A 25,623-nucleotide genomic window follows, 5' to 3' on the forward strand; every position below is an offset into this window, starting at 1 on the left:
AGAATTGGCTAAATTGAAAAAATATAGACTCTAAAGCCTACATAGACATAGGTTTGCCTGGACGTAGAGGGTTAAGCACCAAAGATCCTGATCCAGGCAGCTCTAATGCTCACTGCAGCAGAGAATGAGAACCCTGGAGAGACCACTAAATTACCAGGGGCGTGACCTACCTAAGATGTGGACAGAAGGTAGACAGAGCTGGGGGGCGTGACCTACCTGAGATGTGGACAGAAGGTAGACAGAGCTGGGGGGCGTGACCTACCTGAGATGTGGACAGAAGGTAGACAGGGCTAGGGGGCGGGACCTACCTGAGATGTGGACAGAAGGTAGACAGAGCTGGGGGGCGTGACCTACCTGAGATGTGGACAGAAGGTAGACAGGGCTGGGGGGCGGGACCTACCTGAGATGTGGACAGAAGGTAGACAGAGCTGGGGGGCGTGACCTACCTGAGATGTGGACAGAAGGTAGACAGAGCTGGGGGGCGTGACCTACCTGAGATGTGGACAGAAGGTAGACAGAGCTGGGGGGCGTGACCTACCTGAGATGTGGACAGAAGGTAGACAGAGCTGGGGGGCGGGACCTACCTGAGATGTGGACAGAAGGTAGACAGGGCTGGGGGGCGGGACCTGGTTTAGTTCACAGCTGAGTCCCAGGGACGTCAAGATCTCCGTCAAGACCTCGTACCGTCGCGCATTGTTCACCTTCAGCTCGTCAAAGCCCTCCGATGTCACGTCCTCTGAGTTGGGAGCCGTTTCCAGGTGTACCTGCGTTAGTGCGTTAAGGACAATACATACAGATTATAAGACAACCCCTCCTTTTCAAGCATAGCAGAAATTAATGGAAGCGGATACGGACCAACTAGCTGTTGGCCAAAAACAGTCTTTAAGCTAGGCTAGTGGTCCGTATACACTTCCATTAATTTGTGCTAAGCTAGGCTAGCTTGTAGCCGGATAGCTTTCTACTGAACACAGAGGGGGAATTGGTATCTTATCTTCTTGTCTGACTCTGGAGAAGACGGTAAGCGCATTTCCCATAATGTTTGCATGTTCCTGTAAAGCTACAATGTGTATGATTCTTTCGTTAGAATTTTGCTACAAAACATTATCTTAACTGATTGAGCGCCAGCTATTATCCTCATCCTGTAGTCAATGGGCCAGCTTTCCATTGCCTATTTTCACGATGCGTCACGTGCATTTTTTTCATGTATACGTTTGCGTGTTATCCCGTGGTGAATATTATATAGTTTCAGAGTGATCCGGGCTAATTCCAGAAAAGCTGAGTTATGGAGCGCTATGTGAATTTTGCTAAAGTCGTTTGCGTTGCTCGCCTGGACACGTTACTATTTCAAAATCAAAAGGTATATAATAGGTATTATGTTTCATCATGAATGCATCAAAGGGGGGGAGGGGGGGTCGTTTTTTGATGCTCTGATCGTCAGCAATGGCATACGCTTTGTGAGTATGTTACATATGATCGTTGCGATCGATCAAAGTAGGATTGATGTCTACTATTGATTAGGGCTGCAACTAATGACTAATTTGGTAGTCGACTAATCTGTCGATTATTTTTTCGAAAACCAATTATGTAAACAAAAAAAAACAATTTTTTTTTTTTTTTTTTTTAACTACCTATCTTTGTGAAAGTGGCTTCTCAGCTCTAGTCCAGCTGAAGACAGAGCAGAGGAACAGATTGGACATTGAGCATGACCTCAGAGTTGCTTGTCTACCATCACCCCAGACTTTGAGACTCTTGTCAGGACCAAACAACAACATCATAACATGATGATCCCATAGCAAATTAAAATAATGACTCATGAAACATTTTAATTTGGATCTTAAGCCACTTTAAATGAAAATGTATTTGAAGAACAATACAGCAATCACTCATAACAAGATAAATAAATTAAATAATACAAATTAACACTTTGGGTGCCGGGAGCCGTCTTTAGACGTCTTTGCTGGCCATGCTAAAGTTGCCGGGGGACGCTGTACGTCGTCTTTATATCAATATTTCAAAAATCTGCGATCGGATTCATAATGTCCCTCCGCTGGCCTGAGATCCACCAGCAGGACCCACTGAGCTCTCTGGCGGTTCAGGAGCGCCATCTGGTGGCCGATCGGCGCAAGCGCTTAACAGGAAGCGCACTAGAGGTTTTGCTAGACGTCCGTATTGCTTCCGGCCACTCGGTACATGTCCCGTGACTCTAGCTCGTCACTCTACATAGCGATCGATTGCCAATAACTCGATAAACAACATGATTTGGACGTATATACCATTATACAAGCTGGAGATGGACCGGGTAATAATATATCCCATAATGATAAAATTTCTACTCGACAATGATCGCCCAACGGCGCGCGGAGACTGGGGTGAGTTTCAGCGTGTAACGTTACCGTCTTCGATAATAACTGATATTATCAACATTTGACCCACATTAGATGATTGGTATAACGCTGCCCACGGAATTATAAACGCCCCCTCGCCCATCCGGTCAACATCAGATGACGTGTAGTAACTTCTAGAAGTACGTCTAGTTGGAATTTTTTATATCGCGCTGATTGCCATCAAACTGTATTTCATCATCAATATAATGCATTTGGGGCTATATATCACGTTCTGGAGAAAGCTGCAGAAAGAGATGAAAACATACTTATACATTAGACCATACTTTACTATGAATATGTGAATGAAAAAGTTTAGCGTTGCTACACAATGAACAATACATATAGGACTTTGAATGGGCCCTAATAATGGCAATGTAGCAATAGAATTTAAAAAGTTATAGCCCTGCAAAGAAGGGGACTTTCTCCATAGACAAATAGCGCTGGCAATCTATGGTATATCATTAATTTAACCTTAGGCAACCAAAGTGTTAAAGTGGAAGTGTACTTTAAATAACTAAAAAAATAATAATAAAAAAGAAATAACTAGCAGCATCTGCCCCCAGCACCGCGGCTGATGGGGCTGTAACTTGGTCCAGGACCAGGAGGGTGACGTGGAACAGCTGTAAGGGGAGGGGGATGAGGATGAGTCAGATCAGACAGACTTCTAGGTATTTTGTTTGCTGTGTGTGAGAGGAGTCTGTGTATGTGTGTGTGTCTTACTCTGATCGCTGTGTGAGTGAGAGGAGTGTGTGTACTGTGTAATTTGTGTGTGTCTTACTCTGATCGCTGTGTGAGTGAGAGGTGTGTACTGTGTAATTTGTGTATGTGTGTGTGTCTTACTCTGATCGCTGTGTGTGAGTGAGAGGAGTGTGAATGTGTGTGTGTCTTACTCTGATCGCTGTGTGTGAGAGAGAGGAGTGTGAATGTGTGTGTGTCTTACTCTGATCGCTGTGTGTGAGAGAGAGGAGTGTGAATGTGTGTGTGTCTTACTCTGATCGCTGTGTGTGAGTGAGAGGAGTGTGTATGTGTGTGTGTCTTACTCTGATCGCTGTGTGTGAGTGAGAGGAGTGTGTATGTGTGTGTCTTACTCTGATCGCTGTGTGTGAGTGAGAGGAGTGCGTGTGTAATGTATTGTGTGTCTAGTCTGATCATCATCTCCTGCAGGGGAACAATGTTTTCAATGTCCAAAATTTGCTATGGGATCATCATGTTATGATGTTGTCTGGAACCCTGAGAAGCCACTCTCACAAAGATAGGTAGTGCACAAAATAAAAAAAAAATTAATTAAAAATTTAAAAATTAAATAACGTTTTTTTTTTTTATGACTAATCGACGCAACAATTTCTCGTCAACGATTTTTTATAATCGACGTCATCGATTATGTCGACTAATCGTTGCAGCCCTACTATTGATGTATAGTTTTTACCTTTACTAGGAGGTATCCCAAAATGAATATTCCAATTGTCTGATCACGATTTCTAGTATTGATGTCCATCGGGTCCCTGACATGCATTGCCACAAAATATGCATCAAGTGTGTTCCAAGCGTTCCAAGTTGCTCGAATGAACCGTTTCACTTGCCCGAAGCCAAATTCTCCGCCCGGATCATATAAGATGTAACACACAGTGTGAAATAAGGTTTCAAAGGGTAGGCGATACTGCCACCTAGCAGGATTCGGCCGGTATTGCACTCTCTGGGTCTCAGAATGAGTTCCAATGGTAATTGGGTCTTTTTTCACTCCGAGCTGAAACTCGACAAGTGCGAGAAGTGGCTCAGTCCTGCTTCCTCCAGCTGCGCACCATCGCAAAAATAAAAACATTCCTCTACCACAGCGACCTTCAAAGGTTCATCCTCACTCTCATATTCTCAAGACTGGACTACTGCAACGCCCTCTAATCTGGTGTCGCAGACAAATACATAAACCGCCTCCAACTCATCCAGAACGCAGCCGCCAGGCTCGTGACGGGCACCAAGATGAGGGACCACATCTCCCCAGTCCTTGTATCCCTACACTGGCTCCCGGGTAAAACAACGAATACATTTCAAAATCCTCATGTTCACATACAAAGCCATAAACGGTCTCGCCCCAGCCTACATAAAATAACTCCTTGTCCAATCAACCAGCTCCAGAGCGCCCCGCTACAAGCCCCGTTTCATTCTTGCATGAGGAAGGATAATAACGATAATCTAGCGTTGATTTCAGGAAGATTCGATAATCAGGTGAAAAATGACAACGTGATAAGTGCATTCCACTAAAACGCTATTATCGCGTCTTTTCCTGGGATTACTAAGAATCACCAAAACTATACTCATATTCAAAACGGTATAAAACGGAAATGTACGGATGAAAAAACAATCTGTTTTTTGCATGTTGACCAGACGCAACTCACTGACAATTGCCGGTGTTATTAGACCCATAGCTATAATATAAGATATATTTTAAGCACTCGCAAATTTCGCAATCTCCCCATTGATTAAAGCGATGGCGTTCTAGCGCCCCCTGGCGCCCCGCCCCATATTTTTTGTATTGTTGTATGTGTGGTGTATTATGTCTGTCTGTTCTCTATCTGCTTGGTTGGACTGCCTGTATTTCTTTCTGTTTTCGTATTGTTCCTGTCTTTTTTGTTTCTCTTTCTCTCCCGGGATGTGCCCCAGGCCGATGTAACTATTGGTTTGAGGGGTGCAATATAAATAAATGTGACAATACCGAGGTCCGTGAGAGAGTATAGGATATTAAAATCGAAAGAAAGAAAAAAACTATCTAAAAACGTAATATTACGTTTTTGGCGCTCAACGGTTGGCGAGCAAACACGTAATATTACGTGATTGGCCGTGAATGAGTTTGGACACACTGACTCACAGTTTCACTGCAGGGCTCCCCCTTCTAACCAATCAGAAAAGCTCAAAGGGAATTTTGTTGGAATAAGCAGGACATTTTGTGGTTATTCTACACAAAACCGCTCTCAAAGATCACCTACGGGTGGCTGCAATTCGAAACTGGCCCCGGTAAATGTCCAAACCCCACCCACCCAACCCCCTCCAATGTACAGTTTCTTCCCACTTGAATGTATATATTTTTTTATGATCTCTTTCTCTTATACAGTACTGTATATTTGTATATCTTGTATGTCATAAATATCTGGATGAAACAGTACTGTATATTTGTATGTCATGTATGTAAAAAATTTCATGATGAATTGAAAATGGGGGACCCTGATGTAAACAAGACGAAAGTCTTTCTCTGGTCTGCATCCCCTTAACAATTGTTTGTATTGAGCCGTACTGTATTGTACCCATTCTGCAATCTGTTAATAAAGTTTTCAATCAATCAATCAATCTATGGTCCTCATTGCCTGTGTTGACTGAGGAGGACAACGTAAATTCAACTAATAAAAAATGCAAACAAAATTCCCCTCAAGCTTATCTGATTGGTTAGAAGGGGCTAGCCCCTCTGTGAAGCTTTAAAATGGATTATCTCTATACTGCTGCTACACTGGCCAATGAAACTCAGTGTGTCCATGTTTAGATATGTTTTGGCATGAAATAAAAATTCAAAAAAAAATATTTGTGATAAAAGAAATCTTACACATTGTAGCTTTAGCTTGTCTCAAGAACAGAATGTCAACAACAAACAAAATCTACTCTACACATTAAAAGGTATGTTGCATCAATTGTTTCAACAAAATAGCTTTTAATAACGAATCGCATGCTAGATCTAGAATTTGGGGCGTAAACCTCAGGCTATGATATGATACAATTTTGGTTAATGAGACAACAATTTGACAATATCAGACGTTTTGGTATGATACAATAAAGATTTCTTTCAGTAACATATGATCGATATCATATGATATATGGTAATCCGGCTAATACAGTCATGTTGCAAGCTTTCTATCAAGTCATAAATGCATACAGTACAACCAAAATGAGAGTGCTATTTGATTATTAACACTTTGAGTCAGGGTTCGAAATTAACGGGGGCTTGGGGCATAATGCCCTTGAAAATGGACAAAATGCCCTCGAAAATCAGTTAAGGGGGGCACTTAATGCCCCAGACAGTTTACTAATTATATATATATATTTATCCGGTAATGGAGCGTCTGTGTATCGTACGGTTCAGATGACGCGCAAATAAAAAAATTCATTTGGCGGAGCCGGTGTTCTAAAATGTAAAAATGGCACGCACAATATAAATCAATCTTCATTACGACTTTAAAAACATAGCCATTAACATTACATAGGCCTACACACATCTTGCCATGGCGTTAGCAGTTTGTAAACACAACGCACGTTTTAACTATGGTAGCCCGACGCAGCCCGCAAGCTAATACTGTACAGTCAATGAAATGTCACCATAGCTACTAGCTACTGTAGCAGAGGAGGAAATGGGAGTCTGAGAGGCGGGGTGTTTAAAGACAATGATAGGCATTTATTCAACATCCAAGATGGCTAACATACAACCGTGTTTTACTAACTCCAACCGGGACTATTGCCGCTTTCGCGCTGCTTGTTGATGTTATGAACTCCTCCTAACGTGACCGGAGCTGAAGGTGCCACACGCTAAAATGTCCGTGGGGACCCGGCGCCAACCCATAGATAGTTCCAACTCACCGAATTACGTAATCCACCACAGTTGCACTCAATATTTAAATAATGTTAGTCTAAATAAATGTAGACAGAAACATAATAATTTCAAGCAGAAAACGAATCTTTCCATTAAGAACTGACAATCAGGGAATTTAAACATGGTTGACATTGTTTTTGTGTGTTTATATTAATTAAAGAAAGGAAAGTCTAGTGCTGGCTGAGCATATTGTTTGTTTGCACTAAGTTAATACTTTGACAAATATAGCCTATATTTTTCAGTCAGTTCGGTCTTTGTGTGCCAAACATTATTTAAGGCTGTAAACACTGTAAAACTTTTATTTTATTTTTAATAAATGAGAAGCATGTTTAGATTTGAGTGTTAAATTCTTTTTAATAAAAATTAACGTATATCGAACTGAAAACCGTGACCCCAAAATCGTGATACGAACCAAACCGTCCATTTTGTGAACCGTCGGCACCCCTACCGTTTATCATAAAAATTCAGTGCCCCCGAAATACAAAAAAAAAGCCCCCGAAAATCAATTAAGGGGGGCAAAAAAAGCCCTTGAAATTTTTTTTTTATTTCTAACCCTGCTTTGAGTGCCAACGACGCTATATGTCGTTAGTTCATGCCGACCGTTGAATGCCAGCGACGACATAGCCTTTGTTTGTCTTTTTTTTTATATTAGCGATTTGAATTCATATTTCATCAATCTAGTCTCACGTTAGTGCTGCAACCTCTCTCTGAGCTCCATTGGGAAAATACCGCCCCCTATCGTCTCTCCCTGTTGTACTGCACCCCATTGGATTAGACTGATGAGGGGGAAATCCAGTTTCCTCAATTTTACTTATCCGGCAAGCCAAGAGATCCAAGTCTTCGCCGACCCTCAGAACAGCGTGGAATGGGTATTTCCAGTACCCAGCGCTGAATCAATAAACGCGATCGATATTTGGAATGGCGATCAGGAATTGGAATAATCTTTTTGGAGAACATCTGATCTGAGGTAAGGAATCTATTTGACAAGTCTTAGGATAATCAGAGCTGTTTTCACAGAGATATCAGCGTGTGCCATATGTGTGTGTGTGTGTGCGCTGATCAGGAAATGAGAATAGATTTTTCAGCTCGCTTCTCTAGCGTGCATAAGTACACATATACTATCGATAATCTAGCGTTTATTTGAAAACTATTCATAAATAGGCCGAAAAATGACAACGTTTTTTGTGTATTCCAGAATATTCCAGTAAAGGCCGTTTATCACAGAATCTTTATATTTTCCTGAAACTTTCAAGAAAACGAGGGTTTTTCAAAATGGTATAAAACGGAAATGAACCGATTAAAAAACAATCCGTTTCGACAATGTTGACTGCAAACAAGTCATTGAAAAGCGACGGCCAGATTAGACACATAGCCATAATTTAAGACATAGTTTAGGAGACTAGTCTAAAAGCCCCGCTAGTACCCCCTAGAGGCCCCAACAGCACCAACGCGGTTTGAACTACCTATACTTTACAATATATTGACAAACTCAAATCGACATATGTTCACAAACCTGCCAACCCTAAACAAATGTTTTGAGTAACACTTTATATATATTTATATTTGCATATATATATACATACACACACACACACACGCACTGACACACATTATAGACAGTACATCATTTGCATACATGCAGCAGTCTTACCGACAGAAAAGTAAGGGATGCACTCATATGAAAATGATTGACCGATAATATGAAATAGATCATATAATATAACAGATGAATGAAATAAATAATATTATTATTAGGGATGCTAGATATTGGCTTTTTTACCGATACCGATATACCGATATTGTCCAACTCTTAATTTCCGATACCGATATCAACCGATACCGATATATGCAGGGTCCCCCCCCCCCCCCCCCCCCCCCCCCAAAACGGAATAATTTCAGGTAATTAACATTACATATCTCTTGTTGTGGAATTAACACAACATTATGCATACTTTTGACAATAAATACAATTTGAATGTGTTCTTACTTGCTTGCTTGAGTAAATAAAGGTTATAGAAATGTAAAAAAAAAAATAAAAATAAAAATAAAAGAAAATTGAAAACCGATATTTTCCGATATCACATTTTAATGCCGATATCGGCCGATAATATCGGTAGGCCGATAATATCGGACATCCCTAATTATTATCTCTTTATTTGTACTGTTAGTTGGTCATTTATGCCCGTTTGTCAATTTCTCTTTCACCTGCCTAAAATGGCGTACCAAGGAACACCTAACCTCAAATATAGCTTTACCAAGTCAGCACCGTGGTGCAGAGGTTTGCACTGTTGCCTCATAGCAAGAAGGTCCTGAGTTCAAACCCCAGCAGGGGGCCTTTCTGTGTGCAGTTAGCATGTTCTCCCTGTGTTTACATGGGTTTCCTCCGGGTACTCCGGTTTCCTCCCACAGCAAAAGACATGCATGTTACGTTTCTTGCCCTTGACCAAAGTACTGGCCTTACAACTGGAGTTGGTCCCTGGGAGCCCCACTATGTGTGGCTGCCCACTGCTCCTACTGCAAATAGTTAGTGTGGGTCAAATGCAAGGGGAATAAAGGTTCAACTTAACTGATCACCTAGCCTTAAATACAGCCTACCAAGGAACACCAACACATAATCTGAAATTACTCTTTTGTGGCTAGGCCTGCCGCGATAAGCAATAAATCGATTAATTGCCGCGATAATTTAAATGAATGCAATGATTTTGACGGACGCGATTAATTGCTATTTGCGCGTTTGTTTTAATGAGGCGGAACCAGTGCCCCTTGTCAGTCACTGTCCGTGTTGGGAGGCGGGCCGCTGGCTTTACTACAGCACAGCACAGGAGCTCCGTGGGGCAACACCACATAGCTTAACTACATTTCTCAATAGTGTTGCTCCTTTTAACCAAGTAGCGTTATTTGTAGTGTAACGTTAGAATAACACAGAATAACGTTAATACAATTACATGCATCATTGTTTACAATGAACGGGTGGGGCTAGTCAAAGGACTGGAGACGGGGACAAGTTAAACATGAATTAATTTATTATAACGGGTCGTTTTCGAGTCGTGCTGCAGTGCCTACGCACCACAGCTATTCTATTATAATACTGCTTTGACGCTTCCTCCTCATCGTTGATTGCCTGTAGTAGCTGCATCTAACGTTAGTAGCTAACGTTAAAACTAAAAAACACAACCGGACGAGACAAGTTGTCAGCTAGGATAATCACAACAATACTTCCGGTCCGGTCGGTGGGCTTCAAAATAAAAGTCTTAAACACCGGAAAAGACGGAGCGGTGGGCTTCAAAATAAAAGTTTTGGGAAATACATTTCTCAAAAAAATTCTCTAACCGGTCGCAATAATATCGCTTATCGCGATATTTTCGGGGGCAATTAATCGCCCAGCAAAATGTGTTATCGTGGCAGGCCTATTTGTGGCTATGGTGAAAGTAATATTTTAGAGCTGGGTAATACAACTGTTCTCATAATAGGTCTAGGCTGGACAAGATATGCCTCCTAAAGTGTGTAAACGGAAGTACAGGCTACATGCTTTCCGATTTCGACAAAACAATTATAGAAACGTGTGACAATATTTCCTCGTTTTAAGCCACTGCAACGGCTTTGCCTGAAGAATTTACTACATGACCGGGACGTTCTAGCTTGTTTGCCGACAGGATTCGGGAAAAGTTTGGTCAGTTCGGAGGCAGCTTCCAGGGGAAGTACAGTACATACATCAGAAATTCTACCCCATACACACTTTCGGCCGTAGTTCTTTACCAAGCTTTATCTCACGGATGAGATAAAACTGGGAACGAGGTTATAATAGGTCTGATATAACATTAAATGGCATGGCAACCTAATAAGATAGACTGAATATGAACATAGCTGTTGAAACTGTAGAATCAATCACTTGTTACAGTATAGTTGGTACATAATTGGAAACATAATGGTGTTTTCTTCCCTTGGAATGTTCCTAGAGTAGGCTAAGTTTATAGACTGCACAGTGCCAACACACAGACAGACACAAATGAGACAAACCCTATTCTTCGGAGTGCATTTCCAAATGGTTTGAGGTGACTTCCCTGTGTGTACATGTAGCTACAGTATTGAATCACAGGTATTCATGGTTGTTGAATATTAGCTAATAGCTATTTTAAGGGGGTAAAGCATCATTGGTAATTTTTTTTATTGGTGGAGAGCAAAAGTCATCCCAGCTTAACATGTTAAACCCTAGCCATATTTTCAGAAAATCCGCCTAAAACTATTATTATTCGTTTCTTTCCCCATCTTTGACGGTGAATAACACCATGCTAACATTGACCAAAAGTGAGAAAAACTGAGTTCATTCAGCACGTTCATGAGATCAAGTGTAATAAAAATCTAAGCAAATGAACAAAGGGCAGATGATGGGTCTTTGTAGATACAGTACTGAATTTTGCCATCCGGACACTCAATAGAATATCAGGCCTATAAATTACCTTATTATGGCCAAGTGATACATCTATGGATCTGCCCAAATCTCCTCTTTCCAATGGCAGAGTTAAATCTGGATTTAGTACCACCAGGCGCCCGATATAGGGCAGCAAAGACCGTGAATGAAATCTAATGCGAGTACAGTTACTTTTGTATAATGTCCATAGTGTCGCCATTTTTTACCGGATTGAGACACGTTTTTTGCTAGACGTTCACAGAAAGGTAAAGAAACTATATACGTTTTATTTTATGGCAATAACATTGAGGTTTGTTCGATCCGTGAGATATAAACACAAAAATCCATAGTCCATCAAAAGCCCTGGGTCTCCTTTTTCTTAGGACTACAACGATTTCATGGCGATGTCATGTCCGCGTGTCTAAATCATCCGGTTTCCGATGTAATGCGCATATTACGAGATTTTTATGAGCTGATATTTAGCTAATAACACTTAAAATAATTGCTAAACAAACATAACATAGTGCTGAAAATATACACTTTGACTGCTGTTTTGATAAGGTTAGGGCAGGGGTCAGCAACCTTTAGTATCAAAAGAGCCACTTTTCCCCCGTCCCACAAAATAAAATGCTCAGGGAGCCGCACAACCTATTTACCCTTAAAATGAAGATAACACAGTGTATAACGTTTTATATATCCCCAAGCATACCCCACATTTAGCATAAAATGCCTGACAATTGCATACCCAAAGTAATTTGCGATTTATTATACTTTATACTTATAGCACACAGTTTGTTGCATTAATGGGATTATAAAAGCAACAAAAAGAAAAAATTTGACTTTTTAATTGCTGTTTTTACCTGTTATAACAAAGGAAAACCTCAAACTCCTATGAAGAGGAGAAAAAATACTGGCTGTGTAGACCTATTTTTTAATAAAACACAGAAGAGGAGACAAAACACTGGTGTCTGTAGACCGACTTTGAAATAAAACCCTGAACTATTCAGGTATATTTGAGTCCTTCCCTTATTTGTGGAACATTTATCAAATAAAAAGTAGTCCACTTTGAAAAAAGACTACCATGTGTAGACCTACTTTGAAATAAAACACAGAAAAGGAGAAAAAACACTGACATCTGTAGACCTACTTTGAAATAAAACCCTGAACTATGCAGCTCTATTAGAGTCCTTCCCTTATTTGTGGAAAATCTATAAAATTAAAAGTAAATTTTTCGTTGTTCGCAAATTTTGCACCACATATTATGCATACAGGCAAGCCTTTTGTTGACTAAATATCTTAGTTGATGAAATATTTTTTCATTTCAGTGTCACAGTATGACATCGATCTCCAAAATTTTTTTTTTTGGGCAGGGAGCCACAGCTGATTGGCTAAAGAGCCGCATGCGGCCTCGAGGCCGCAGGTTGCCGACCCCTGGGTTAGGGTCTTTACTCTTGGCTACATTTGAAAAAGAAACACAACATCACTTAATACGGACTGTATTAATCTATTTGCCAAGTGAAATAAATATCGGCCCGGTACTTAACACTCGTTCAGTGCCAACGACGAGAAATCTCGTTATTAATCGTTATTTTTTTTATTAGCGATTTCCATTCATTTTTGCATCAATCTAGCCTCACGTTACCACTGGGACTCTCTCTGAGCTCGAACAGTCAAAATACCGCCCCCTATTGTCTCCAGGATGGTAATGCACCCTTTGGATTGGACAGAATGAAAACGCATGGGGAAAAGAAAATCCGGAATCCACATTTTACTTGTCAGGCATGTAATCCGAGCCGATTGCAGTCTTTGTGGTCCCTCAGAACAGCGTGGATATGTGTTCGAGCACCCAGCGTTGGATCAATAAACACGATCGATATTTGGAATGGCGATCAGGAATTGGAATAATCTTTTTAGAGAACATCTGATCTGAGGTAAGGAATCTATTTTACCAGTCTTGGGATAATCAGAGCTTTTTTCACAGATATATCAACGTTTCCCCTATGTGTGTATGTGTGTGTGTGTGCTGATCAAGAAATAAGATAATCGATTTTTCAGCCCGCTTCTCTAGCATGCATAAGTACACATATATTATCGATAATCTAGCATTTATTTGAAAACGATTCATAAATAGGCCAAAAAATGACAACGTCATTCCTGCAGAATCACCTTTTTTCTGGAAATGTCCAAAAACAAGCATTTTTCAAAATGGTATAACACGGAAATGTACCGATGAAAAAACAATCCGTTTCGACAATGTTGACTGCAAGCAAGTCATTGATAAGCGACGGGCGTATTAGACACATAGCCATAATTTAAGATATAGTTTATGCGTTCGCAAATGTGCTCGCCCTCATTGAATAGAGTGTTGGCACTCAAGCGCTAAATCGTGCGCCCCCTGCTGGCACTCAAAGTGTTAAGAGGTTAATGTCTTGATTGGCTCAGCTATATTTCCCCCCCCCCCCATATCTTAGGTGAAAGAAATTAAGAAAAATACAACACAAGTTGTACCGGCATACTTTGATGTCAAAATGCACGTCTGCTATACAAAATGCATACAGGTTGGCAGGTTTGTGTTCATTGCATTGATTGAATTGTATTGTTTCCTTTTGAATCAACGTATTGATCCAAATCATTGAATCGTTACACCCCTGCACAACAGGGCTGGCTGCTTTCAAGCTCTGCACGACTTTACCTGACACAGGACGGCCTCTCCTCCATCCTCTCCGTGGGTCATCCTGACGATGACCATGTCCTTCTCTCCGTGGACCATGTCCCCCTTCAGCTCCCCCCACAGCTCCACCTCCCCTCCTCCCCGGGCGTCCCGGATGAACACCTTCCCGCTGGCCAGCACGCTCAGCTCCACCTCCGTGGTGTCCTCCCTGGTGAAGTTGAGCGCGCAGATCTGCCCCTGGCGCCTCTCCCGGTCCTCCAGAGCCAGACCCGCGGGACACAGGGTGGAGGACAGCCCCAGGACCCTGCCCCCCTGGCCCAGGTAGCTGAGGAAACGTGTCTGGAGCTGGGGCGTCAGGGGCTCTTCTTCCGCCAGCACCAGGAGCCTGGTGTTTTCAAGCCAGGGCTCATCCAGGACCTGCTGGGGCCTCAAGGGATAAACCACGTAGCTGTCCATACTGATGCAGTCAGCCAAGAGTCTGTGGATCTTCTGGAAACGCTCCTCGCAGCCACCAGTGTAAACCAGCACATTGGGCGGCTTGCCGTTAACGTTATCTCCGCCGCTTGAACCGAGGAACCCTTTGGGGTCGTCCTCCAATTCACCCAGAGTCTCATCATCGCCGCTGTCCAGGCCGGTGGAACAGTCGTGGGAAAGGTCAGGAATGTTCTCCGCCGATGCATACTTGACGGAGAGGATGGTGCTGTTCTCCAGCTCCAAGCACTCGTGGCAGCTGGACAGGTGGAGGTGGTGGCCCTCCATGAGGTGGTAGTTTCCCAGGGAGCGGTCCTCCTTGTTGCCCTCGGAGCCCAGGTCCTGGGCGGAGCAGCGTAGGGGCTCTGAGCCTCTTCTCTCCTCTAACCTGCTGTGGGAGGCGGGGAGTAGGGGAAGGAAAGCCTTTCTGCACTGTTGGGGGACTGCTCTTACTGCTAACTGGTCGCAAAGCGACGGTTCTGAGAGCACTATCTCAGTCTGTGTGTTGTTGAGGGAGAGGATGCTTAGTTTCTTGGGGGTCTCTGGTTCTTGCTTCTTTAAAAGGTCTTTGAGGACTGATTCTTGGAGAAGGACAGCTGTGGAAATATCACAAAGGCAAAAATGTTAAGCCCACTATGAATGAATGAATGAATGAATGAATGAATGAATGAATGAATGAATGAATGAATGAATGAATGAATGAATGAATGAATGAATGAATGAATGCATGCATGCATGCATGCATGCATGCATGAATGAATGAATGAATGAATGAATGAATGAATGAATGAATGAATGAATGAATGGAATGAATGAATGGAATGAATGAATGAATGAATGAATGAATGAAAACGTTATTTAACAGAGTGCAGAATGGGTACAATACAGTACGGCTCAATACACATAATTGTTAAGGGGATGCAGACCAGAGAAAGACGTTTGTCTTGTTTACATCAGGGTCCCCCATTTTCAATTCATAGTGACATTTATGACATACACAACATATATGACATCATGACATTTTTATGACTATAAAAAGTTGCAAATGTTTCCTCTTTTTCTCAATTGCCTGAAATGAATATGAAAAACAAGCAATATTTGCACTTGTTACTTGTTGTAAGAAGTCGCTCTGAATAACAGCATCTGCTGAATGTGTTAAAAGGATTAATAAGAGTTAAACAGATTTTAAAAAAAACAATGAAAATGTTTTACATTTACATAAAAGGCAATCGGTAGAATTAAGTCTTGAAAATGTTGATAACAAAAATGTGCCATTGGAAAACATGGGGAGGGATCATAGAGAAAGCTTAGCAATAAACCTATTTCAAGCCTGTCCTCTTTTCTTGTCCTCTTCCTCCTCATCCGAAGGAAGCAACAGTGATTGGAAGATCAAGAAAAGAGGGTAGAGTTCGAGATAAGTCAATAGCCTCTATTTAGTGTTGAAGAAACTTGCAAAAGAAAATTGCAAAAAAGGTACATAATGTATGTTATGTTATAACCATAAGTAATAAATGTACATATTGTATCAAAACTGTACAATGTGTACGTAGTACAAATAAGTACAGGGTGAAGTGGAGATCTTTGAGACTGGCACTTTAACCACTAAAACCTAAGAGAAATTAGAAATGAACAAATGTAAAACTGCTGTCAATAAGTAAAATCTAACAACACAGACTAGGGCTGGGCGATATGAAAAAGAAAATGTATTTTCAATATATATCATGCTTAGGTATTGAAAATCACATGTTGCATAATGCAGTCAATGTTCATCATATAGGACTGCAGGGTAATGGGAAGTGTGACACAGCGATGTCATTTTCAACAATAAGATAATAACGCATATGGACGATATTGATATATTGCCCGGCCAGCACTACCGCTCTGACTGGAGAAGAGACTTCATTTAGATACAACTCACAGACTATCTTTGAAGGCACAAGTCCATTGTCCAGCTGAAGGCGATCTTCCATGAAAGCCACCCCCAGGTGGCTGAAGTCATCAACGCTGGCCTGAGCCACAGCCCTGAAGGGCAGCCCGGGGCTACAGGCCAGAGGGAGGCAATAGTCAGACCACTTCACCACCTGCACAGCGGAGAGGAGACCCGTTAACAAACAGCTCCCGCTAGTCAAACACATGGACTGAAGATTCAAGAGTTTTATTTGTCACATACATACACGAGACATGCAGTGAAATGTAGGTGGCCATGCCCGCCTCGATTGTGCAAAAATACAAATAATAAAATAGACTAGACATGATAAAAAAAAGTCATACGAATAAAATACAATGCTAAGCGTAAGAAATAAAGGTAATGAGTAATATATACAATAATATACAAATATACAGTTTGGACTATTGTAAAAAAAAAAAAAAGTGCAGTCGTTTTTTATTTTTTATTAATTGTGTATTAATTAATTCATATATTTTATGTGGGGTGTGTGAGAGAGTGTAAGTGAGGATGTGTAGTGTGTGTGTGTGTGTGTGTGTGTGTGTGTGTGTGTGTGTGTGTGTGTGTGTGTGTGTTCATGTGTGCTTGTGTGTGGAGAGATCAGTGTTCAGTGTTCTGATGGCCTGGGGAAAGAAGCAGAGTCTGAGGGAAGAGTATGTGGGAAGATTAGGGCTCCTGGGATTAAACCAGAATTAAGATTAAAGGTGCACTGCGTGGTTTTTGACGAGAGAACCGGTTTACATTTGCAGAGCCTGCAATTAGCTAACAAAATTGACATACGTGTACTTCTTAAAATTATTCCATCTTATGTCGTCATGAATCAAAGCAAAGTCATTTTTGAGGCGCTGTGAACCAAACGTAAGCCTAGAAGATAACTCTCTGAATTGTAAATAATGTGTGTGAATAAGACCCTGGCACTATAAACCACAACAGTGAAACAGTTTTATTACACATTTTAAGTAGCTTTCTAGATTCCAAAAAACGAGTTCCAGAGACCCAATGTTCCTCTGAAGAGTGTTTATTCTGAAAATATAGGTTCAAATGTATCTCCCAAAACTGCACCTCTAAGATTAAGCAAGGTTCTTTCATAGCAAAGCACATCTATGTGACCTGCGATTGATCACTCACTCACTCATTCAATATCTCATGGTTAGCCGCTCTGCCCCTAGTGGCGGCTCACAGGAAATGTGCTTCGCATCAATGACACTGTGTCCTTGTTGTTTTCCTCATACCATTCTACATTTCCACTTTAAAATCCAAACACAATAACCCAAGTCTATTGATTAGTAAAGCATCTAGCAGGCTATAATTAAATGGAATTCCCTGTATGCACACTAGGGCTGTCCCGGTTACCATTGTTTTGGGCTTTGAAGCTTCAGTAGTAATAACCATTGAATAAACAAAGCTTGAATGATTTGTCTCACACGAGAGTTTCAATGCCATGGGTAAATGAGAGATGTGGGGTAGACAGATTTTCAGAAACTTCACTTTGATCGGTCGTTGTCTGAGAAGAACCGATTCTCAAAATAAATGTTAGATCATTATTTCTCTAATCATGCTTTTCCACGGCGTGGTACCAGCTCAACTAACTCTGTGATTACTTTTGGTCCCTTAGAAAGAGAGGGGGGGGGGGGGGGGGCACGTAGAAACTGTTGTAATTCCTACACTGTTAACCTGATTTGGATGCAAATACCCTCAAATTAAAGCTGAGAGTCTGCACTTAAAGCACATCTTGATTGTTTCATTTCAAGTCCATTGTGGTGGTGTACAGAGCCTAAATATATTTATGGACCTGGTAAAAAGGTCAAATATAGCCAAATATTTATGGACCCGACTGTATAAGGTGAGGTTCACTCTGGCATTAAACAGGTGCCAGAGAGCTGGAGACCAGAACAAGCAGTTGGGACGACTAATGAAAGTTTGGGGCCGTGGTCGTTTCATACAGTGTCACTATGACAACCAGCTACATTGTCAGGGGCACTATCCGCGGTGGAAAACAAAGTACCTGGTACCAAAGGCAAGTACAGTCGAGTTGGGCCGAGCTGGTACCATGTGCCGGGAAAGCAGCTTTAGCTATTTTTATGCCGATGTAGGCACATTTTTGGAGGGGTATGGAAAAACAAAGAAAACTAAGCATTCAAATAGTGATTTTGACATTGATTACCATGGCAGCGATTGAAGCTTTGAAGCATTCAGGTCAGCCCTAATGCACACACACACATACGTTACATATGCACACACACACACACACACGCTATGATCTTGCAAGTTTCCCAAAGTTGGAATGTGTATGTGCCAGAGGTCACAGTAAACGGCGACAGGATAATAAACGGTTTAGGTGATGAGGAGCTACAGTAGGTAACAGGGGACATGTCACTGGTCCCTAGAGATCCAGTGAACATGGAGTGAGTTCAAGAGGTTTTATCTTTGTGTAGGCTCAGCAGGGCCCAGAAATCATGGTAAAAGTAACTTCACCCACAGACGCCTATTGCTGGACATATAGGCAAATAATTTATGATGTGGCCCACACTGTAAAAAATAAGGTTTTTTCCACAGGAAATTCACTATTATTTTACAGATTACCTTTGTTTTTCTACTTTAAGTGTAAATACCATAGACATACAGTAAATTACCTTTTAACTAAATATTAACCATTAAATAAAGGTTGTAATCTGTAAATATATTTGATTTTACTGTAATTTTACAGTAAGTATTTGGAAACCATTGATGCCAGACATTTACCGTTTTCTTGCAGCTTTAATGAGTGCAGATTTAATGAGAGCAAGAACCAGATGTGATTAATTGACCATCAGACATTCCAGATAATGAGAATCTTGTGCTTTAAAAAGATGTGGCTTTTGTCCCACTATTATAATAGCTAAGTTAGCACTATATTGTTTATGGGGTAATGTGGCACACGTACACATGTGCACACACACACACATTCATGACCCATAACGACGGCAAAATCCTCATCTCATCAGATGTGTGGCCTTATCACTACAAAACTTGAGGTAAGTGTCCATTTCAAACCCACATTTTTAAACATTACCACTCTAATGGCATTGGCTTAAATCTAATTAAAAGGGCACTTCACCAAAAAAAAACAATGCTGATTTGTTTTGCACATTATCTCATACAAATCCAAAAACTCAAAAAAGGTTTTGCACACATGAATTTAGTTGGCCAGTTATTGAGTTTTAATATGGTCATCGGGGACATCAAATCCTGTTGTGTTAATTATAGCTCAATGAAAGGGAGCAGTGCCGATAAGACAAGGTATTGCTTTTTTGTATCTACATCTTTTCATGAAGCTGTAATTAACACAACACAGGGATCCAATGTCCCCGATGACATCACTGGTGGTCAGGTACAAACTCACCAATGACTGTCAAACTAAATGCGCAAAATAAATCAGCATAGTTTTGGCGAAGTCCCTTTAAAAACAAAATCAGCTTGAAACTGAGAATTGCTGCCTGTGACCACGCCTATTATTATTAAAAGAAATTGTATACAATTATTTCCCCCTTCACTGTCAATAGTGAACTAATGTGTAAGAACTCATACTGAAGGCATGAGTGATGAAAATATTCAAGCAAGTGTATAACATCACCTTACGTGACTTATTCACTTCCGGTCTGAATTTAATCATGTGCCATGTGATGCGTGCTGCATACTTTCTTATTGGACCTGTGGGGGGGAGAACGGTAGCCCACTCTGTGTCCTGAAGCAGCTTCTATGATGAAAGAAACGCTCTCTATCCGCGGGCCACAAACCAGAGACGACTGCAGCAACACAGTCCACCTGCTGAGGTCATCACATGCCTGGAGACGAGACAATACACACAAAGACACTGATGTCTACAGGCGACAAAAGAGGAATCTGTTCATACGGTTAGTAATTGATAAAACAAATGCAGCTACTGCATGTTGTTGAGAATAGCAGGAGCCAACACAGGACACAATGGTGTAAAGTGAGTCACTCTGCCAGAAGTGCAGTGGAGTTAGTCCAAGAAACATGAGACCCTTGGGACACGTTTAAAGAGAGCTTCACGTGATCAACAACCTTCACATCACACAGTTTGCTCAGTGGCTAAACTTGAAACGACTACCTATTTAGGGTTAAGTTAAGGTTAAGCAAGTAAAATATTAATAACTAATAATATGTTAGGGTTGGGTTGAGGTTAGGCATGGAAATGGAGTGGTTAAGGTTAAGTACATTCTAAAGTAATGGCTTTCAGGCCAGAAAGATTAGTTAGTAAATGCCAGGTTGCTTAAGGGTTCGGACTAGCATTAGGCTAAACAAAATGTTGCCAACATTTTACTGAATGTGTGGATGGCTGCTGGATGGAATTTGGATCATTGGTAGTTTGCAAGCAAATAGCTTCTCACTGGCATTCTGAACTTCGACTAGCCAATCAACATGATGCAACAAAATGCAGCCAGAGATAGTATCTCGTTTGATTGGCTAGTTCTTAGACAATGACCCCGTCTACACCAAAGTATTGTTGATTCAACAATGATTCGTTTTTGCTTGACTTTGACTTGACAAATCAATGTGTGTGCTATGCCACTGTCAAAATGTTAATTCATATGAGCCGCGGTTGGCATCGCGATCTTCAGCGATAGTTTCAGCGCCTGGTCTATTTTCTCTGGGAGCACCTCTACATATGATTGGAGCAGAGGAGCACAATCTCGTGTTGACCAGCAAGAATAAATGGCTTCTGGTGTGAACAGCCAGGCTCCTGCTCTTCTGGTGTGAACAGCCAGGCTCCTGCTCTTCCGGTGTGAACAGCCAGGCTCCTGCTCGCTCCAGAATTGACACTTAACAGCGCTTCTGTGTCCTGTGTGTCCCCGGCGGGCCTGCAGAGGTTAATCCAATTAAGAGTTTATCAGGCACTACATGATGCAGACGGCATTTCCACCACAGAAAACCATTTGGCTGTGCCGGCATGCCGCATACTATGTAGCAGCAAGGGCGAGGTGAAGTACTGTATTGTACCCATTCTGCAATCTGTTAATAAAGTTTTCAATCAATCAATCAAGTGGTTAAATGGAATAAACATCACTTCATAGATAATCTTTAGATGGTACTTTTTCACTTTAGTCGGTACCCAGCCCAAAGCTGTGCACTGGTCGGGTGCCGTCCTGACAACTGCTCAGCTGGAGCTGGGAGACTGAAGCACTGGGACAGTGGGACTCAACATTCCATTCCAGAACTAAAGTGATAGCTAGCTATGAATCAAATGTCCAAATATGATTTATTAAACATGAGGAGTAAGACATTGCTATGTTGCCAAATATGAGAATAATAACAACAACAACAACAACAACAACAGTACGGTCCTAATTCGGGGGAACAATTTTATCTCAACTCATTGGGCGCCATGCCCGAGTAAAGTCGGGTTATCTCGCCAGCGGTTGAGCACCATACCCGAGTAGTCGGGTTTTGGCCGCTTTTTCTTTTATACATTTTTTTTATTCATTACAGGCTCACGGACCTCTGTGTTACCATAGGAAATCATTCTGAGATCCAGAGAGTGCAATACCGGCCGCATCCTGCTAGGTGGCAGTATCGCCCACCCTTTGAAACCTTATTTCACACTGTGTCACATCTAATTTCATCCGGGCGGAGAATTTAGACCAAGCCAAGTAAATAGCTTCATCCGATAACTTCTAAATGCGTTCAGCACACTTGAGGCATATCTTGTGCCACTTCATGTCAGGTAGCCGATCGACATCAATACTGGAAATCGCGATCAGACAATTGGAATATTCTTTTTGGAATAACCACGATCAAAGGTAAGGACTATCTGACGTCAATTCCACCTTGATCCTACAATGATTTCACATCGATCCAGGCGATCAACGTATGTATGTAGTATTCAAAACTAATGCCGTTACTGGCGATCAAAGCATCTAAAAACAACCCCCTTTCATGCATTCATGATGAAACATAATACCTATTATACCTTTGATTTGGAAATAGTAGCGTGTCCAGGTGAGCAACGCGAACGCTTTTAGCAAAATTCACATATCGCTCCATAACACAGTTACCAGGAATTAGCCAGGATCACTCTGAAACTATACAATATTCACCACGGTATAACGCGTGAACGTATACGTGAAAAAAAATATTCTTTTTCACATGTTGAATGAGCCATAGTATTGTCTCCATAGCTATAATATAGAATATAGATATAGCCCTGCAAACACCGCGACGCACAGTGAAAATCCATATCTCTTACAGCGGTGGCCCATTGAGTACAAGGATAACTAAAACGGCTGGCGCTGAAAGTGTTATCTTAACCATCAGTGAAACTGTCAGGGGAAGGACTGTTCCGTTTGGCTGTGCCACCATGTCATTTGGGTGTATTTGAACTACTTCGTTTTAGTTTGACAAACTACGTTATATTTGATAGTTAAACTTTTAACTTGTTTTCATTGTGAAGTAGCTAATAGAGTAGTTTCCCCAACACTGCCGACGCTGATATGTTGAGCTCCGAGCCTCGACACTTGCCTTTATCCTATCATCACACTAGCGCTAGTCTCCCTACGCTTTCTCTCTTGTTGTTGCTGTTCTTAGCTCTATTATATTTAAATCTTTCAAAAATGTTCTTATGTACCCCAGTTGCTATTGCATACACATATGTGTTTTATTACACGTATATGTTCATACATACCAACTATTTCGCCTGTTTTATTCTCCACCCACCGATCATCCTTAACAACAACACTATCACTGACATCCAAGAAGGGAGATCCCCCCTTGAACGGCCCTTCTAATGTGTCTCTCCTCCACATTGCCTGTGGTGTTTTTTTCCTATTGCTAGGTTTTTAGTGAGTTTTTCCTTACCTTCGCTGGGGTATGTCTGGGAGTGTTGTTTTGGATTTCATGATGGGTTTTTTTGTTCTAGATTTATTGTGATGTTTCTTCTTGACTTGTTTAAAGAAGACTTGTCCAGCCCATGGGGACATTAACCTGTGATTGCGGGCTTTACAAATACATTTGATTTGATTTGAAAGGACTCCACCAATTGGTAATACATAAGAGTGGGGGAACCATCCCTTCCGAAGCTAAACTATCCCTTTAATGTCAATGTCAACAGCATCTCCCAGCCATCATATTTTAACAAAACAAAAAGCCAATATGACGACTACTAGAAAGAGGTCTATGTCCCAGACCGAAACGTTGCATTAGGCTAATTAATATTGAGCAAGTGGTGACAGTGTGCGGCTGTCTTCTTCACTACAGTATGGTTAACATCCTGATATTGACATAGTCTGAAAACATCTCATTTGCTAGATTTTCACAATAAATAAGCATACTGAAAAAGCCCACTAAGCAGCATCTCTGATACACTAACAAAGTTTACACTATCTTTCCTAGGATGGCTGAATGAATGAATGAAACTTTATTTAACAGATTGCAGAATGGGTACAATACAGTACGGCTCAATACACACAATTGTTAAGGGGATGCAGACCAGAGAAAGACTTTCATCTTGTTTACATCACGGTCCCCCATTTTCAATTCATAGTGGCTCATTGGTTAGGTTTAGATTGAACTAGCCAAGTAAGGTGATATAATACCAACATGTCAGATTCTAACTAAAGACTAAAACATCAGGCTGTGATAAAGGCTAGCACATGATCTATACCCCACGCAATTGATCTCGACTTTGACTAATGTACAGTTTCTACGTCAAATGTATACTCTCTTTTCTGGACTCTTTTTGTATCACAAACAGTACTGTATTTGTAAATCTGGTATGTCATAAATGTCTAGATGTAGCAGTACTGTCTATCTGTATGTCATGTATGATGAATTGAAAATGGGGGACCCTGATGTAAACAAGACGAAAGTCTTTCTCTGGTCTGCATCCCCTTAACAATTGTGTGTATTGAGCTGTACTGTATTGTACCCATTCTGCAATCTGTTCATACAGTTTTCAATCAATCAATCAATCAATCCAAACAAAAGACAAATCGAGGCCTAGAGACACGTCCAGGCTAATCTAGCTAATAACCATAGCTAGTTGAAAATAGCTTGATCGAAACGTCACCTGTAGCTCGGATATGTAAACAGCCTTGTCGCCCAACTTGAGGAAGACCGTCTCCTCGGGCAGCAGAGGAGGGGGGCTGGTCTGCTGTCCTCCTGTGGGGGGCGCCCTCCCCGGCGCTGCTGGACTCAGGGCACAGAACGTGAAGCTGCTGCTGGTGCTGCTGCTGGCGCACAACAACCTGCGCAAAGTGTTCTGTATCACCGCCGCGTAGCACTTCTGATAGCGCACCCAGAGATATACGTAGCACAATGTTATCAACATTTTAATGAGCCTACATTTAGAAAGCCATGATTTTTGACTCTCCTCTAAACGCACCTCACACACAGGAGGCAGCGTTACCAGCGGCAGTGTCCTCCATTGGTGTGTCGAGCTAGTGAAGCTAGCTGATGTTAGAATTAGACTTCCGGTGATAAATGTATACATTTTTACAAAATAAAAGTCCCCAGCACAGTATGATTGATTGATTGATTGATTGATTGATTGATTGATTGAAAATTGTATTAACAGATTGCAGAATGGGTACAATACAGTACAGCTCAATACACACAATTGTTAAGGGGATGCAGACCAGAGAAAGACTTTTGTCTTGTTTACATCAGGGTCCCCCATGAAATGCCAAAGTAAAGAGTAAGTAGGGATGCCCCCCTCATAGTCGATTAATCTGTCGGTTCGGCCTTTGTCGGCATGCTAGAGATTAACTCTGGAATTGTCCAAGGGCGTTGGGCTCACCAATTTGTCAACTACAACATATTTTGTGTCAAACTACTCAGCCCGAAGCTACTTTACTCTCTTCTATAGAATTAACGTGAATGTAACAGTTATCGCTTAAAACAGCATTGTCATCATCAACTCTACATCATCTCTATTCTCGAACATCAGGGACGGGAAGGAACTGAGACATGGAACTCCCTACTAGTTACTTCCGTCACCAGCTCTGGGAAAATAAGCGGACAAGGGACTCAACGAAATGAATGGAATGAGACGTAAAATCTATTGTTCCTGTTCACAAACGACTCAGCCCTACTGGTCTCTGACAGGGACAAGTTGCAGGTTGA

At 41.4% G+C, this 25,623-nt stretch overlaps 1 protein-coding gene across 1 annotated transcript in view; it reads right to left on the minus strand.

The window, feature by feature from the left end:
- The window catches only part of hlcs (holocarboxylase synthetase (biotin-(proprionyl-CoA-carboxylase (ATP-hydrolysing)) ligase)), an 83,534-nt gene extending 58,626 nt beyond the window's left edge, over positions 1 to 24,908 (minus strand). The window contains exons 1-5 of the mRNA XM_084320941.1: positions 24,569 to 24,908; positions 20,181 to 20,327; positions 16,477 to 16,639; positions 14,109 to 15,154; positions 585 to 764 (exon numbers count right to left, since the gene is read on the minus strand). Of these exons, the coding sequence (XP_084177067.1) occupies positions 585 to 764; positions 14,109 to 15,154; positions 16,477 to 16,639; positions 20,181 to 20,327; positions 24,569 to 24,829 (1,797 nt within the window). The 5' untranslated portion in view covers positions 24,830 to 24,908. The remainder of the gene's footprint in view (positions 1 to 584; positions 765 to 14,108; positions 15,155 to 16,476; positions 16,640 to 20,180; positions 20,328 to 24,568) is intronic.
- Positions 24,909 to 25,623: the final 715 nt, after the last annotated feature.

Source organism: Notolepis coatsorum (assembly GCF_963971535.1).
Source record: "Notolepis coatsorum genome assembly, chromosome: 8".
NCBI lineage: Eukaryota > Metazoa > Chordata > Actinopteri > Aulopiformes > Paralepididae > Notolepis > Notolepis coatsorum.